This window comes from Lissotriton vulgaris, chromosome 1_1, assembly GCF_964263255.1.
Source record: "Lissotriton vulgaris chromosome 1_1, aLisVul1.2, whole genome shotgun sequence".
Lineage (NCBI taxonomy): Eukaryota > Metazoa > Chordata > Amphibia > Caudata > Salamandridae > Lissotriton > Lissotriton vulgaris.
In genome coordinates, this window is record NC_141685.1 from 171,027,432 (window position 1) to 171,045,715 (window position 18,284).

Genomic DNA, 18,284 nt, shown 5'->3' on the forward strand with positions numbered 1-18,284 from the left:
ACAGGAGATATCAAAGACATTAGACCCTAAAGCTGCCTCGGAAATGCTCTCAAAGGGGCCCGTCTAACCTCTTAAAACAAAAGTTCGGGCTCTCGAGCAGAACATGAGGTCGCAATGAGAAGAGACGAGAGGAGGCTGATCAGAAGTCTGGGGGCTCAGCAGGAGTCTGGGGGCTCAGCAGGAGTCTGGAGGCTGAGCAGGAGTCTGGAGGCTGAGCAGGAGTCTGAGCAGGAACCTGGGGGCTGAGCAGGAGTCTGGGGGCTGAGCAGGAGTCTGGGGCTGAGCAGGAGTCTGGGGGCTGAGCAGGAGTCTTGGGGCTGAGCAGGAGTCTGTGTCCATGAGCAGGAGTCTGGGGGCTGAGCAGGAACCTGGGGGCTGAGCAGGAGCCTGGGGGCTGAGCAGGAGTCTGGGGGCTGAGCAGGAGTCTGGGGGCTGAGCAAGAGTCTGGGGGCTGAGCAGGAGTCATGGGGCTGAGCAGGAGGCTGGGGGCTGAGCAGGAGTCTAGGGCTGTGCAGGAATCTGGGGGCTGAGCAGGAACCTGGGGGCTGAGCAGGAGCCTGAGGGCTGAGCAGGAGCCTGGGGGCTGAGCAGGAGTCTGGGGGCTGAGCAAGAGTCTGGGGGCTGAGCAGGAGTCAGGGGGCTCAGCAGGAGTCTGGAGGCTGAGCAGGAGTCTGGGGGCTCAGCAGGAGTCTGGGGGCTGAGCAGGAGTCTGGGGGCTGAGCTGGAGTCTGGGGGCTGAGCAGGAGTCTGGGGGCTGAGCAGGAGTCTAAGGGTTGATCAGGAGTCTGGGGGCTCAGCAGGAGTCTGGGGGCTCAGCAGGAGTCTGGGGGCTGAGCAGGAGTCTGGGGGCTCAGCAGGAGTCTGGAGGCTGAGCAGGAGTCTGGGGGCTCAGCAGGAGTCTGGGGGCTGAGCAGGAGTCTGGGGGCTGAGCAGGAGTCCGGGGGCTGAGCAGGAGTCTGGGGGCTGAGCAGGAGTCTGGGGGCTGAGCAGGAGTCTGGGGGCTCAGCGGGAGTCTGGAGGCTGAGCAGGAGCCTGGGGGCTGAGCAGGAGCCTGGGGGCTGAGCAGGAGTCTGGGGGCTGAGCAGGAGTCTGGGGGATGAGCAGGAGTCTGGGGGCTCAGCAGGAGTCTGGGGGCTGAGAAGGAGTCTGGGGGCTGAGCAGGAGTCTGGGGGCTTAGCGGGAGTCTGGAGGCTGAGCAGGAGTCTTGGGGCTGAGCAGGAGTCTGGGGCTGAGCAGGAGTCTGGGGGCTGAGCAGGAGTCTTGGGGCTGAGCAGGAGTCTGTGTCCATGAGCAGGAGTCTGGGGGCTGAGCAGGAACCTGGGGGCTGAGCAGGAGTCTGGGGGCTGAGCAGGAGTCTGGGGGCTGAGCAGGAGTCTGGGGGCTGAGCAGGAGTCTGGGGGCTGAGCAAGAGTCTAGGAGCTGAGCAGGAGTCATGGGGCTGAGCAGGAGGCTGGGGGCTGAGCAGGAGTCTGGGGCTGTGCAGGAACCTGGGGGCTGAGCAGGAGCCTGGGGGCTGAGCAGGAGCCTGGGGGCTGAGCAGGAGTCTGGGGGCTGAGCAAGAGTCTGGGGGCTGAGCAGGAGTCAGGGGGCTCAGCAGGAGTCTGGAGGCTGAGCAGGAGTCTGGGGGCTCAGCAGGAGTCTGGGGGCTGAGCAGGAGTCTGGGGGCTGAGCAGGAGTCTGGGGGCTGAGCAGGAGTCTGGGGGCTGAGCAGGAGTCTGGGGGCTGAGCAGGAGTCTGGGGGCTGAGCAAGAGTCTAGGAGCTGAGCAGGAGTCATGGGGCTGAGCAGGAGTCTGGGGGCTGAGCAGGAGTCCGGGGGCTGAGCAGGAACCTGGGGGCTGAGCAGGAGCCTGAGGGCTGAGCAGGAGCCTGGGGGCTGAGCAGGAGTCTGGGGGCTGAGCAAGAGTCTGGGGGCTGAGCAGGAGTCAGGGGGCTCAGCAGGAGTCTGGAGGCTGAGCAGGAGTCTGGGGGCTCAGCAGGAGTCTGGGGGCTGAGCAGGAGTCTGGGGGCTGAGCAGGAGTCTGGGGGCTGAGCAGGAGTCTGGGGGCTGAGCAAGAGTCTGGGGGCTGAGCAGGAGTCTGGGGGCTCATCAGGATTCTGGAGGCTGAGCAGGTGTCTGGGGGCTGAGCAGGAGTCTGGGGACTGAGCAGGAGTCTGGGGGCTGAGCAGGAGTCTGGAGGCTGAGCAGGAACCTGGGGGCTGAGCAGGAGCCTGAGGGCTGAGCAGGAGCCTGGGGGCTGAGCAGGAGTCTGGGGGCTCAGCAGGAGTCTGGAGGCTGAGCAGGAGTCTTGGGGCTGAGCAGGAGTCTTGGGGCTGAGCAGGAGTCTGGGGACTGAGCAGGAGTCTGGAGGCTGAGCAGGAACCTGGGGGCTGAGCAGGAGCCTGAGGGCTGAGCAGGAGCCTGGGGGCTGAGCAGGAGTCTGGGGGCTCAGCAGGAGTCTGGAGGCTGAGCAGGAGTCTTGGGGCTGAGCAGGAGTCTTGGGGCTGAGCAGGAGTCTGGGGCTGAGCAGGAGTCTGGGGGCTGAGCAGGAGTCTTGGGGCTGAGCAGGAGTCTGTGTCCATGAGCAGGAGTCTGGGGCTGAGCAGGAACCTGGGGGCTGAGCAGGAGCCTGGGGGCTGAGCAGGAGTCTGGGGGCTGAGCAGGAGTCTGGGGGCTGAGCAGGAGTCTGGGGGCCGAGCAAGAGTCTGGGGGCTGAGCAGGAGTCATGGGGCTGAGCAGGAGGCTGGGGGCTGAGCAGGAGTCTGGGGCTGTGCAGGAACCTGGGGGCTGAGCAGGAACCTGGGGGCTGAGCAGGAGCCTGAGGGCTGAGCAGGAGCCTGGGGGCTGAGCAGGAGTCTGGGGGCTGAGCAAGAGTCTGGGGGCTGAGCAGGAGTCAGGGGGCTCAGCAGGAGTCTGGAGGCTGAGCAGGAGTCTGGGGGCTCAGCAGGAGTCTGGGGGCTGAGCAGGAGTCTGGGGGCTGAGCAGGAGTCTGGGGGCTCAGCAGGATTCTGGAGGCTGAGCAGGTGTCTGGGGGCTGAGCAGGAGTCTGGGGACTGAGCAGGAGTCTGGGGGCTAAGCAGGATTCTGGAGGCTGAGCAGGTGTCTGGGGGCTGAGCAGGAGTCTAGGGGCTGTGCAGGAGTCTGGGGGCTGAGCAGGAGTCTGGGGGCTCAGCTGCAGTCTGGGGGCTGAGCAGGAGTCTGGGGCTCAGCAGGAGTCTGGGGGCTGAGCAGGAGTCTGGGGGCTGAGCAGGAGTCTGGGGGTTGAGCAGGAGTCTGGGGGTTGAGCAGGAGTCTGGGGGCTGAGCAGGAATCTGAGTGGTTGAGCAGGAGTCTGGGGGCTGAGCAGGAGTCTGGAGGCTGAGCAGGAGTCTGGGGCCATGCAGGAGTCTGGGGGCTGAGGAAGATTCTGGGGGCTGAGCAGGAGTCTGGGGGCTGAGCAGGAGTCTGGGGGCTGAGCAGGAGTCTGGAGGCTGAGCAGGAGTCTGGGGGCTGAGCAGGAGTCTGGGGGCTCAGCTGCAGTCTGGGGGCTGAGCAGGAGTCTGGGAGCTGAGCAGGAGTCTGGGGGTGAGCGGAGTCTGGGGGCTGAGCAGGAGTCTGGTGGCTGAGGAGCAGGAGTCTGTAATGTTAAATCGTGGACATGGCAGCCTGCTTATTGCCAGACGCCGCTAGCTGATTTTAACTTGCACTGAATCACTTGCTTTTAAAAAATATATATATATTTTGTTGCCCTGATACTACTTGTGACTCTTTACCTCATTGTCTGAAAATCCTCCCGTATCCCCAGTCCGACACGGCTTGTGCCGATTGCTCGGAGGGCTGACCCGGAGCTGTGCAGGAGTCTGGGGCCTGAGGAGGAGTCTGGGGCTGAGCAGGAGTCTGGGGGCTGAGGAGCAGGAGTCTGGAATGTTAAAGATGACTGTCTGCACCGCGAGGGAATTGAGGGGTCAATGCTGCTGGTTTAAGGACCTACAGACAGATGTGGCAATGGCTGCGGGGGATTTTTGGAGGCTGGAGATGCACAGCGTTTTGTACAATGTTATCTGGTTTCTTTATTACTAATCTTTTTTACAGGGGTGCAATGACCGTTCAGGCTTTAAACAACTGCAGATAAAACAGGACAAGAACCCTGCCTGTGGGTGGCACTGTGCCCTTTTGGTAATGGTTGCCTCTGTGATATTGCAATTTTCACTTGAGAAACAAGAATATTCTTTAAACAATAAACTGAACAATTTTTCTTTAAACCATATCTGTATTCATTTCACAATATACAATAAGTATTTATGTATCCAATAACCAACAACATAAATATTTCAGTGGATCATACTCCACAACTGTGCTTCAAACAAAAAAAAAAAATTCTTGTTGATTACAAGCAAGTAAACACATATCATTATAATCTCAGCAAACAAATTTAAAATTGGCCCAATGCATTTCATGACCTGAACAGTCCCTTGGCCAGGGGCAAATCTGAAACAAACTAATAGAATAAACATTTGATATATGTATGTGTCTGGATGAACCTAGCTCAACAACAAATACTGTCCGAATGTGATTTATATTCACGCAAATATGTCACTGTACCAAAATTCACCTTTGTGTCATTTCAGGTGTGTGTTTAAGAGAGTATTAAAGTGCCCTTGATGTTAACAAGGTGAAACAATATACTAGAAAGTTAGTAATTGTGTGATGCACGAGAAGATATAGTCATAGAGCTCACCTGCTGAGCTGCGATATAGAGCGCAAGATACCCTTCCAATGGGGGCAACGTAATGCAGAAACTGTAGACCTTTAATCTGAAACGATTGATATAAGGTGCCGATAAATAATGAGTTTAGCCCAACATGAAACGTGTGTGCCCAAAGTGACTTGGTCTTACCCAACACGTTGTTGTTCAAAAGTCGGTACAAACATCAATTTCCTGTAAGGACAATAGGTTTACTATAATATCCGCGGTTTAAAACGGCAGTAGATGTGTAACCATGACAAGCCGTCACTTACCGAAAAGTGTTAGACGGGACAGAGTTCTCGAACTAGCGGTCCCGCAGAGCTCTGTAATGATAATAAGTGTGTAAGCCGTAGCCGTTCAGAAAAGACCCCGGAGAGGTCCCTCTCTATTATTAGTTGTACTCGGGCTTACCGGTTGTTCTCGAATAAACGCCAAAGTCGGAATTGATTCTCGACTGTGTTAGCAAGTCAATGCGGTCGATAACAATGAACATAGAAATAGGCCGCTTGAAGTGATGGAAATCGAAAGAGGACTCGTGAAAAATGCCGGAATGAAACGCGCAATCGGTCGTCAGTGGAACGTTGTGTGGAAATAGAAACCTTATTACAAAAAGAGACGTGTGTTGCAATAAAGTACTAAATAAAAAGGTTCAAACGTGTTAGGGATAAATCTGTTGGAAGCGCCCTGTGTGTATGTCATGACTATTAATACAACACATCCTATAACATGTTTACAATAGAAAAAAACATTGCTGTGTTGTGTATCTTAGTGTTCATGTATGAATGCAATAAACTACACCCTGTATACACCATGTACATATTTAAGACACCACAATATGAGTTATTATGATTCATTGCAAATTCCTGTACAAGTCATTAGATAAAACCCTGAGTGTCATAAATAACAACTGTAATCTATTCGGTCATTGAACCCTTTTGGGGTGATTGTCCCCAAAGCCTCTATCCAATAAATCTCTAGCTGAAGTAATCGTTTGCGGTTGTCTACCCCTTCTAGGTCTTTGACCACCTCAACTATCTGACACCGTATTTGGGAAATAGTGTGTCTTGCTTCGTGCCAATGAATGGCTACACTGGAAGTTTTACTGTTGGTACAGATAGTACTTTTATGCTCTGTCAGTCTCGTTTTAAATTTCCGTTCTGTTTTTCCAACATAAGCTAGTCCGCACGGGCATTTCAAACAATAAACTAGATTTGATGTATTACAATCTGCTGAATCATGGAATTTTATGTTCTTGTCAGTATGTGGATGTGTCAAATATTGGCGTGTTATAATGTTATTGCAGTTTATGCAATTAGAGCATTGTTGCGTTCCCTTATGTTGTGTCAGATCTGTTATTTTGGGTGCTGAAATGAGTTCCTGTAGATTTCTTCCTCGGGTATATGCGAAAGTTGGTTTCTTCTTGAATAAACCATTGAAGGCCTTTTCTTCCTCCACTAACTCCCATCTTTTCCTTATTATCTGTTGTATTTGTTTTGAGCTTGTGGAATACTTTGATACATACGTTGGAGTCTTAGACAGGGATTTTTTGTGTGTTATAAATAAGTCAATGCGGTCTTTGTCCATCATTCTATCCAAATTTCTTTAAACAATCTCTTCCGGATAACCTCTTTGTATGAATCTCTGTTTGAATTCCAATGATGTTGTCTCTGCCGTTGCTGGATTGGAGCATATTCGTTTGATTCTGATAAATTGTGAATATGGTAGGTTATGTCTTAGGCTTCTAGGATGGAAACTGGTAAAATGTAGTGAGCTGTTTCTGTTTGTTGGTTTTGTATATACTTCAGTTTGGAAACTATTGGATTGCGTATACCTTTTGATCAAGACATCTAAATAGTTCAATTGTGCAGAGCTGATGTTGTGTGTGAACTTAATCCTGGGATCTTTGGTGTTTAGTTGTTCTATGAGATGTTCCAATTCATGCTTTGTTTTAGTCCACAATACAAAAATGTCATCAATGTACCGGAAGTACTGTGCTATGCCATCCATCCAATCTGTGTTCTGAAGAATGTGATCATGCTCAAATTTGGCCGTAAAAATGTTGGTATACGCCGGGGCTCCTGAAAAGCCCATGGATGTACCCTTTAATTGAGTATAAAAATCAGATTGCCAATGAAAATAACTGTGGTGTAAACAAAAATTTAAAAACTGTAACAAAAAAACTTTCTCAACATCCACATCCTCCATTGAGAGAAGAGCCCATTCCATGGCTTCTAAGCCTGCCTCATGAGAAATCGAAGTATATAGTGCAGTCACGTCGATGGTGCACATCGTCCAATGTTCCTGTGCATATGGTTGTATTAGCTCCAATTTTTTCAAAAAATCTGTTGTGTCGCGGATATAGGTGCACCAGTTTTGTACAAACATTTGAAGATAGTAGTCAAGGAATGTTCCAATGGGATCAAACAGTGATTTGCTTCCAGACACTATCGGTCGAAAGGGTGGATCAACCGGATCTTTATGTATCTTAGGTATCATGTAAATACGCGGTCTCCTTGGATTATTTGTCATCAAAAATTGTCTGCATGGTGAATCAATGTATCCCATCTCTTCAGCTTTATTCAAATTGTTTTTCAACATAGTTTGTAGTTGATTAGTTGGATCCATGTTTAATTTCATATATGTTGTCTCATCCGATACATGTTGGTTTACTTTTTCAATGTAGTAAGTTGTGTCCATCATGATTAGTGCTGCCCCTTTGTCCGCTGGTTTAAATGTAAGGTTTGTGTTGTTAGAGATGGATTTAATTAATTTTCTTTCATGAACATTAGGATTTTGATGTTGCGCCCTCCTGTAGTTGATTTTTGCCAGGTCCTTTTTTACCAAACCTTCAAATGCATCAAGCAATTTGTGCAAAATAGGTGGCTGAAAGCTGCTTTGTGGTCGAAACTTGGTTATGATATGTACATCTCCTTCAAGCTGTGTTTCCATCATGTTAGAGAAATAATGTTTTAAGCGTAATTTACGCATACATTTGTAAAATTCCACTTGCGTATCCAATTTAGTAGTATTGGTGGTCGGAACAAATGACATCCCTTTAGATAATATCTTAGATTGTTGAGATTTGAGAGTAGCTGAAGATATGTTTATGATTAGGGTTTGTTCGTGCTCTGCAAATTTCTTCCTCCCTTTTCCTTGCCTATTCTTTTGGTGGCGTCTGTTTTTTTTTATATCGGAGGATGTCATGTTATGTTATGTTAGCCGGATTTATAGAGCGCACAGATGCCCCAGCAAAGGGCCGTCCTGGATGAATTGAATCCCCTGCCTGTGACAAAAAAACTGTAGTTGTAGATGATGATTGTTGTGGTACTTGTGTCTGTCCTGATTGGGATGATGGTCCTGAGGTAACCACTACATTATCCGTGACTGGTGGGCAATTAGTTGCTGTATCTGTTCTGTGGCAACACTCTCCTCAGATGAAGTATTTGTTTTAGGTTGGTTGCATCTGCTTCTAGCATAGATCTCTGCTGGGGGGGACACTAGGGGTCAACAGCACTCCTGCCGGAGCTGCTTGTTCCCAGCTGATCAAAGGCAGAGGTTGAGGGCGAGCAGCTGCTGATGGCTCCGGGCTCAGGTAAAGGAGCGGCGGCAGAGATGCCTTTGACACTTTAAACCCTGCTCCCACCTCTGAAAGTTTTGAGACTTCCATGGCAGCATTTCTGTTTCTTGGTGGGCAGAGGAAGTGAACATACAAGAGTATTTATCAGCGCTTATTTGTGTTTGTTTTTTAGAGGTTGGAGCGGAAACCTCAGTAAAAAAGCATTTGCAACGCAATAGGTCTTGGATTTATCAGAGTTTAAGCTATTGACATTCTAAATGATAATGCCTTGTACTTACAATTAGTATCAAAAGAGAGGAGTCTTGGGCTATTACTGCTCTTGCCGGAGCAGAAGGTCCATACACGACGTGCCCAAATTTCACGAAATGCAAAGATTGTCGCGTTGTTCCTAATGACAGAGAAAGGTGTTAGTACAGTCTGCAGTGCAAGCGGATTAGAACAGGGTAGCCTGGTGGTCACCCTGGGAATCCATTTTGATCGATTTAATGCCCTCACACACTCTTTCAGGTGTCATGCTTCATCATTTGGGCCTGCTCCTCGTTGGGTTGGCGGTGCAATACCCAACGGGCAACACCTCATAGAGGGGCTCTTTGGCGGAGATCTTTTTCCAACTGCCATGTAGATGAAGTGCGGGCCGTTCTATGAGGTGTTGCCCGTTGGGTATTGCACCGCCGACCCAACGAGGAGCATTCCCAAATGATGAAGCATGACACCTGAAAGAGTGTGTGAGGGCATTAAATCGATCAAAATGGATTCCCAGGGTGACCACCAGGCTACCCTGTTCTAATCCGCTTGCACTACAGACTGTACTAACACCTTTCTCTGTCATTAGGAACAACGCGACAATCTTTGCATTTCTTGTACTTACAATGCCATTAGGCCAAACTCTTGTACATGCGAGACCTATACCATTTTCTCAGGCTGACTGGAATGTAAAAGCATGCATGGCACATTGAATGTTGCAGGAAAGCACGTCATGCATCGTGTTGACAACGGAGTTTTAATATAAGGAGTGAAATGTGTAAAGTTCCTGCTCAAGGATCATCATGTGTTTTGTGCCAGTGTCGCATTTGGGACCTCATGAGTGTTTAGCCAGAGCTATTGGTTTTGGAAATGCACAATTGTGGTCACAGAAGCCAGAAACCTTCTTTTGAGAGGGCACGCCACCAGAGAGGAACGGGCGCACCTTCCCGAACTTGCACACAGCTTCCTGCTTGCGGCCACACGCGGGGCTCTCCTCGTTTCTACGGGAGCCCAGTCGTCAACCGCGCACTTCTCTGCTTCCTGGCCGCAGGTCGGCCCGCCCCCAATCAGGCCCTCAGGAATGCCTGTCTTCCGGTTTCTCGCGCTCTCCAGCACCTGAGCCACGGCGGTGAATTTCTATAGCTCTGGCCAATGCGGGGTAGGCTCCCGCTGTAACGTAACGCACAGAAGCGGAGTAGGCACCCGCCAGAGTAAATAAAAACAATCACCAAAAGGCTGCACAGACACAGCAAATTACCAGGGCAGTGCGGGGGGCGAATCCCCCAGTGCTCTTTGAAATAAAAGTGAAGAGCCCTCAGGGATAGGAAGAAATAGCGCTCCTCAAAATTACCAACCAAGCACTATTTCAAATAAAGCAAAGTGTTCCCAAGGCACTAGAAGGGAAGTCCTAAGTCCAAGGGAATCTCTTCAGGATGCAGGGGGGGCAAAGGCTGGGCCCAGGGGCCAGCTCACAGGGCCCTCCAGCCATGAGGCAGCACCCAGTGGCGGTTCCTCCTGGTGCCCAGCAGCAGCAACAGGCCCCCCTCAAGTTAGGTCAAAGAGAGAACATTTTACATGGGGTCACAGCCCCTTTTTATACATACAGTTCCTTTGTCTGGAGGGTGCAGGGTAGGAAAAACCAGATGCAACTGGTTTTGGAGCACTTTGTTGTACTCAGCCCCTCTCCCTATTCAGAGGACAAGCTAGGGACATCATTCGCACCACAGGGGGTGGAGCCAGCGTTGTGTAGGGAAGGCCCAGCCCTATTCAGGTCCCAGGTGCACCCCTCCCTCACATCAACATGCAGATCTCTCCATTCACCACCAGGGAAGACCCATCCTGACTCCTGAAGCCGAGCACACCAGCCAGCTCCAGACAATCACAAGCCAGACAGTCATTTCACCTTTATTACACAGACAGGCCAGCTTCTAGAAGTGGTACTTCCACACTAGACACATCAACGCCGCACACATCATCGCGCAGCATTCAATCTCACGAGTTCGCACATACCAAACTCGACCCTGCACTCCCCATGCATCAGGAACTACCATGGACACATACATTCCACATGTATTCCTATGGGAGGGCAGACTAATCTCACAACATGCACTCAGAGAGCGCACGCACTTTACACTGGGACACAGTGTTAAAGTGCACTGGAGCTAAAAACAACTAACACCAGGTCACAATTAAAAGCAAAAAGTTTAGGGGTGAACCTGCCAAAAGGGCCAAGTCCATCAGTTGCAATAACTGCTAAAGTTGTAAGTTGACCTTTCACACCACGGCAGAGTGTCTCCAGGTTAAAATATATCTTAATATATTTATAAATATGTCCATTTAGCTCCGCCTCTGCCAGTCTGAGAACTCCCCCCATGAGACTCCTATATAAACAGAGAGTGGTTGGATGTGTACGGTGGGATGTGTCACTAGAGGGGAGTAAGTCAAGGACGGGAAGGAAATGAAGATAAAACTGAAGCTGTGACGCCCCAGTCTGTGCTCTGCTTTACTACTCTCCATGTCTCTTCTCTACTGCAGGTTAAGGCGCTGCTACTTCACCGATTCATGCTGCGAAGACCTCACCTCTGTCCTAGAAACAAACTCATCTCTCACAGAGCTCGAGCTGGGTGGCAATGAGCATCTGGGAGACACTGGAGTGAAGAAGTTGTGTGAAGGCCTAAAACATCCAAACTGCAAACTACAGACACTGAGGTACAGAGATGTGCAGTTCTTAGTATGTCATTGATTTATAAATATACATCGTAGGTGGGGCTCAGACATATATTTTACAATGATGTGGAAAAGGCACATCCATTCCACAACTATACAATGTGTGCAATAAGTGAGGGTTTTGAAGGGGGTTCCCACGTCCGAGGACTGAGTTTGGACCCACTGTGTCCCCTAATGGTGCAGAAGGGCAGAATTTAAAGTTTGTCTTCCAGGGATTTTGACTAAAATGCCAACAACGGTGCAGATCTGCTCATAAGTAGTATATGGTCAGGGGCGTAACTTGAAGCTGTTGTAGGAGGTGGAAGACCCCTTAATGATTCCTTAAAGTCCGGTCTCAGCCTCTTGACAGCCCAATGACAGTTGCTCATCACTCTCATATGACATCACTGCTGGGAGTGTGAGATTCCGCCTAGCTTGTGCGTGTCTGTGTATTTGTGTGTGCGTCTGTGTGTATGTGTGGGTGTGTTACTATCCTTATGGGGACCTGGGTGTGATAGCACACTCACGCTGTGGGGACTTGGGTGTGATAGCACACTCACGCTGTGGGGACTTGGGTGTGATAGCATGCTCTCGCTGTGGGGACTTGGGTGTGATAGCACGCTCACGCTGTGGGGACTTGGGTGTGATAACACGCTCACGCTGTGGGGACCTTGGTGTGATAGCACACTCACGCTGTGGGGACTTGGGTGTGATAGCACACTTACGCTATGGGGACTTGGTTGCTCTGGTAATTCCTTCTAAATGATAGAAAACGACTCCAGAAACACCTGTGTCAATTTTTACGACTTTTTCCAAATGTACCTTGTAGGGACCTGTGTTATGGCATGTGTGTTTACTTTTTTGCTCACTTTGCCCCTGTAGACAGGATGCGGTATTGCAGGCTTTAACACCCATGGAGTGTAATGTAAGCACAGTTCAGTGGTGTATTTACAGGTTAGCAACGAGTAAACGTCAAATGAAATGGAGCATGGCCACCAATCGATACTTTTACGCATGTAAACAAGATGTACAATTCCATTTAAACTCCTCTCTTTATTAAAGCAACATTTTAAATAAAACAGTGTTTAAATCTGCACATTATATTTTGCAAATGTAAAGGGTTCTTAAATATAGCATGGAATGGGGACTCATATTTAGTGCAATTAGGTGTAATTTGGTGCAAATCTGCAGTAATTCTGTGTAATTTTGCAACAGCAAACCGTGCACACTCGCTTATCCCTGCTAACAACCACACATTCCATGATTTTTAGAATGCAAAAAGTGCTTGTTTCACAATCAGGGTGAAAACTCTAGAGAATTGAAGCTCGTAATAAAAAGCCACTTTTAGCTTTAACTCACACTTTATAAACGAATCTTTAATTTAAAAAAAAGGTGGTCACCCCAGTTACCTCTTCATGTCAAAACAGGAAGAACAGGAGATATCAAAGACATTAGACCCTAAAGCTGCCTCGGAAATGCTCTCAAAGGGGCCCGTCTAACCTCTTAAAACAGAACATGAGGTCGCAATGAGAAGAGACGAGAGGAGGCTGATCAGAAGTCTGGGGGCTCAGCAGGAGCCTGGGGGCTCAGCAGGAGTCTGGAGGCTGAGCAGGAGTCTGGAGGCTGAGCAGGAGTCTGAGCAGGAATCTGGGGGCTGAGCAGGAGTCTGGGGGCTGAGCAGGAGTCTGAGCAGGAGTCTGGGGGCTGAAGAGGAGTCTGAGCAGGAGTCTGGAGGCTGAGCAGGAGTCTGGGGGCTGAGCAGGAGTCTGGGGCTGAGCGAGAGTCTGGAAGCTGAACAGGAGTCTGGAGGCTGAGCAGGAGTCTGAGCAGGAATCTGGGGGCTGAGCAGGAGTCTGGGGGCTGAGCAGGAGTCTGAGCAGGAGTCTGGGGGCTGAACAGGAGTCTGAGCAGGAGTCTGGAGGCTGAGCAGGAGTCTGGGGGCTGAGCAGGAGTCTGGGGCTGAGCGAGAGTCTGGAAGCTGAACAGGAGTCTGGGGGCTCAGCGGGAGTCTGGGGGCTCAGCAGGAGTCTGGGGGTTGAGCAGTAGTCTGGGGGCTCAGCAGGAGTCTGGAGGCTGAGCAGCAGTCTGGAGGCTGAGCAGGAGTCTGGGGGCTGAGCAAGAGTTGGAGCAGGAGTCTGGGGCTGAACAGGAGTCTGGGGGCTGAGCAGGAGTCTGGGGGCTGAGCAGGAGTCTAGGGGCTGAGCAGGAGTCTGGGGGTTGAGCAGGAGTCCGGGGGCTCAGCAGGAGTCTGGGGGCTCAGCAGGAGTCTGGAGGCTGAGCAGGAGTCTGGGGGCTGAGCAGGAGTCTGGGGGCTGAGCAGGAGTCTGGGGGATGAGCAGGGGTCTGGGGGGCTGAGCAGGAGTCTGGGGCTGAGCAGGAGTCTGGGGCTGAGCAGGAGTCTGGGGGCTGAGCAGGAGTCTGGGGCTGAGCAGGAGTCTGGGGGCTCAGCAGGAGTCTGGGGGCTCAGCAGGGTTCTGGGGGGCTGAGCAGGAGTCTGGGGGCTGAGCAGGGGTCTGGGGGCTGAGCAGGAGTCTGGGGGCTGAGGAGCAAGAGTCTGGGGGGCTGGGCAGGAGCCTGGGGGCTGAGCAGGAGTCTGAAGTCTGAGCAGGAGTCTTGGGGCTGAGGAGAAGGAGTCTGGGGGGCTGAGCAGGAGCCTGGGGGCTGAGCAGGAGCCTGGGGGCTGAGCAGGAGTCTGTGGGCTGAGCAGGAGTCTGGGGGCTGCGCAGGAGTCTGGGGGCTGAGAAGGAGTCTGGGGTCTGAGCAGGAGTCTGGGGTCTGAGCAGGAGTCTGGGGGCTCAGCAGGAGTCTGGGGGCTCAGCAGGAGTCTGGGGGCTGAGCAGGAGTCTGGGGGCTGAGCAGGAGTCTGCGGGCTCAGCAGGAGTCTGGAGGCTGAGCAGGAGTCTGGGGGCTGAGCAGGAGTCTGGGGGCTGAGCAGGAGTCTGGGGGGCTGAGCGGGAGTCCGGGGCTGAGCAGGAGTCTGGGGCTGAGCAGGAGTCTGAGGGCTGAGCAGGAGTCTGGTGGCTGAGGAGCAGGAGTCTGGGGGCTGAGCAGGAGTCTGGGGGCTGAGCAGGAGTCTGGGGCTCAGCAGGAGTCTGGGGGCTGAGCAGGAGTCTGGGGCTGAGCAGGAGTCTGGGGGCTGAGCAGGAGTCTGGGGGCTCAGCAGGGTTCTGGGGGGCTGAGCTGGAGTATGGGGGCTGAGCAGGAGTCTGGGGGCTGAACAGGAGTCTGGGGGCTGAGCAAGAGTCTGGGGACTGAGCAGGAGTCTTGGGGCTGCAGAGGAGTCTTGAGGCTGAGCAGGAGTCTGGGGGCTGAGGAGCAGGAGTCTGGGGGCTGAGCAGGAGTCTGGTGGCTGAGCAGGAGTCTGGGGCTGAGCAGGAGTCTGGGGGCTGAGCAGGAGTCTGGGGGGCTGAGCAGGAGTCTGGGGGCTGAGCAGGAGTCTGGGGGCTGAGCAGGAGTCTGGGAGTCTGATCAGGAGTCTGGGGCTGTGCAGGAGTCTGGGGGCTGAGCAGGAGTCTGGAGGCTGAGCAGGAGTCTGGGGCTGAGCAGGAGTCTGGGGGCTGAGCAGGAGTCTGGGGGCTGAGCAGGAGTCTGGGAGGCTGATCAGGAGTCTGAGGGCTCCGCAGGAGTCTGGGGGCTGAGCAGGAGTCTGGGGGCTGAGCAGGAGTCTGGGAGGCTGATCAGGAGTCTGGTGGCTCAGCAGGAGTCTGGGGGCTGAGCAGGAGTCTGGTGGCTGAGCAGGAGTCTGGGGGCTGAGCAGGAGTCCGGAGGCTGATCAGGAGTCTGGGGGCTGAGCAGGAGTCTGGGGGCTGAGCAGGAGTCTGGGGGCTGAGCAGGAGTCTGGGGGCTGAGCAGGAGTCTGGGGCTCAGCAGGAGTCTGGGGGGCTGAGCAGGAGTCTGGGGGCTAAGCAGGAGTCTGGGGGTTGAGCAGGAGTCTGGGGGCTGAGCAGGAGTCTGTGTGGTTGAGCAGGAGTCTGGGGGCTGAGCAGGAGTCTGGGGGCTGAGCAGGAGTCTGGGGCTGTGCAGGAGTCTGGGGGCTGAGGAAGATTCTGGGGGCTGAGCTGGAGTCTGGGGGCTGAGCAGGAGTCTGTGGCTCAGCAGGAGTCTGGGGGCTGAGCAGGAGTCTGGGGGCTGAGCAGGAGTCTGGGGGTTGAGCAGGAGTCTGGGGGTTGAGCAGGAGTCTGGGGGCTGAGCAGGAATCTGAGTGGTTGAGCAGGAGTCTGGGGGCTGAGCAGGAGTCTGGGGGCTGAGCAGGAGTCTGGGGCCATGCAGGAGTCTGGGGGCTGAGGAAGATTCTGGGGGCTGAGCAGGAGTCTGGGGGCTGAGCAGGAGTCTGGGGGCTGAGCAGGAGTCTGGAGGCTGAGCAGGAGTCTGGGGGCTGAGCAGGAGTCTGGGGGCTCAGCTGCAGTCTGGGGGCTGAGCAGGAGTCTGGGAGCTGAGCAGGAGTCTGGGGGTGAGCGGAGTCTGGGGGCTGAGCAGGAGTCTGGTGGCTGAGGAGCAGGAGTCTGGAATGTTAAATCGTGGACATGGCAGCCTGCTTATTGCCAGACGCCGCTAGCTGATTTTAACTTGCACTGAATCACTTGCTTTTAAAAAATATATATATATTTTGTTGCCCTGATACTACTTGTGACTCTTTACCTCATTGTCTGAAAATCCTCCCGTATCCCCAGTCCGACACGGCTTGTGCCGATTGCTCGGAGGGCTGACCCGGAGCTGTGCAGGAGTCTGGGGCCTGAGGAGGAGTCTGGGGCTGAGCAGGAGTCTGGGGACTGAGGAGCAGGAGTCTGGAATGTTAAAGATGACTGTCTGCACCGCGAGGGAATTGAGGGGTCAATGCTGCTGGTTTAAGGACCTACAGACAGATGTGGCAATGGCTGCGGGGGATTTTTGGAGGCTGGAGATGCACAGCGTTTTGTACAATGTTATCTGGTTTCTTTATTACTAATCTTTTTTACAGGGGTGCAATGACCGTTCAGGCTTTAAACAACTGAAGATAAAACAGGACAAGAACCCTGCCTGTGGGTGGCACTGTGCCCTTTTGGTAATGGTTGCCTCTGTGATATTGCAATTTTCACTTGAGAAACAAGAATATTCTTTAAACAATAAACTGAACAATTGTTCTTTAAACCATATCTGAATTCATTTCACAATATACAATAAGTATTTATGTATCCAATAACCAACAACATAAACATTTCAGTGGATCATACTCCACAATTGTGCTTCAAACAAAAAACAAAATCTTGTTGATTACAAGCAAGTAAACACATATCATTATAATCTCAGCAAACAAATTTAAAATAGCCCAATGCATTTCATGACCTGAACAGTCCCTTGGTCAGGGGCAAATCTGAAACAAACAAATAGAATAAACATTTGTTATATGTATGTGTCTGGATGAACCTAGCTCAACAACAAATACTGTCCGAATGTGATTTATACTCACACAAATATATCACTGTACCAAAATTCACCTTTCTGTCATTTCAGGTGTGTATTTAAGAGAGTGATAAGGTGCCCTTGATGTTAACAAGGTGAAACAATATACTAGAAAGTTAGTAATTGTGTGATGCACGAGAAGATATAGTCATAGAGCTCACCTGCTGGGCTGCGATATAGAGCGCAAGATACCCATCCAATGGGGGCAACGTAATGCAAAAACTGTAGACCTTTAATCTGAAACGACTGATATAAGTTGCCGATAAATAATGAGTTTAGCCCAACATGAAACGTGTGTGCCCAAAGTGATTTGGTCTTACCCAACACTGTTGTTCAAAAGTCAGTACAAACATCAATTTCCTGTAAGGACATTAGGTTTACTATAATATCCGCGGTTTAAAAAGGCAGTAGATGTGTAACCATGACAAGCTGTCACTTACCTAAAAGTGTTAGACGGGCCAGAGTTCTCGAACTAGCGGTCCAGCAGAGCTCTGTAATGATAATAAGTGTGTAAGCCGTAGCCGTTCAGAAAATACCCCGGAGAGGTCCCTCTCTATTATTAGTTGTACTCGGGCTTACCGGTTGTTCTCGAATAAACGCCAAAGTCGGAATTGATTCTCGACTGTGTTAGCAAGTCAATGCGGTCGATAACAATGAACATAGAAATAGGCCGCTTGAAGTGATGGAAATCGAAAGAGGACTCGTGAAAAATTCCGGAATGAAACGCGCAATCGGTCGTCAGTGGAACGTTGTGTGGAAATAGAAACCTTATTACAAAAAGAGACGTGTGTTGCAATAAAGTACTAAATAAAAAGGTTCTAACGTGTTAGGGATAAATCCGTGGAAGCGCCCTGTGTGTATGTCATGACTATTAATACAACACATCCTATAACACGTTTACAATAGAAAAAAACAGTGCTGTGTTGTGTATCTTAGTGTTCATGTATGAATGCAATAAACTACACCCTGTATACACCATGTACATATTTAAGACACCACAATATGAGTTATTATGATTCATTGCAAATTCCTGTACAAGTCATTAGATAAAACCCTGAGTGTCATAAATAACAACTGTAATCTATTCGGTCATTCAACCCTTTTGGGGTGATTGTCCCCAAAACCTCTATCCAATAAATCTCTAGCTGAAGTAATTGTTTGCGGGTGTCTACCCCTTCTAGGTCTTTGACAACCTCAACTATCTGACACCGTATTTGGGAAATAGTGTGTCTTGCTTCGTGCCAATGAATGGCTACACTGGAAGTTTTACTGTTGGTACGGATAGTACTTTTATGCTCTGTCAGTCTCGTTTTAAATTTCCGTTCTGTTTTTCCAACATAAGCTAGTCCGCACGGGCATTTCAAACAATAAACTATATTTGATGTATTACAATCTGCTAAATCATAGAGTTTTATGTTCTTGTCAGTATGTGGATGTGTCAAATGTTGGCGTCTTATAATGTTATTGCAGTTTATGCAATTAGAACATCATTGCGTTCCCTTATGTTGTGTCAGATCTGTTATTTTGGGTGCTGAAATGAGTTCCTGTAGATTTCTTCCTCGGGTATATGCGAAAGTTGGTTTCTTCTTGAATAAACCACTGAAGTCCTTTTCTT

General features: G+C 51.0%; 1 protein-coding gene across 1 annotated transcript in view; it reads left to right on the forward strand.

Annotated features, from left to right (window-relative positions):
• Positions 1-11,267, forward strand: part of LOC147738031 (NACHT, LRR and PYD domains-containing protein 12-like) — a 179,771-nt gene extending 168,504 nt beyond the window's left edge. Inside the window, exon 5 of the mRNA XM_086925018.1 lies at positions 11,060-11,267. Coding sequence (XP_086781144.1) covers positions 11,060-11,267 — 208 coding nt within the window. The remainder of the gene's footprint in view (positions 1-11,059) is intronic.
• Positions 11,268-18,284: the final 7,017 nt, after the last annotated feature.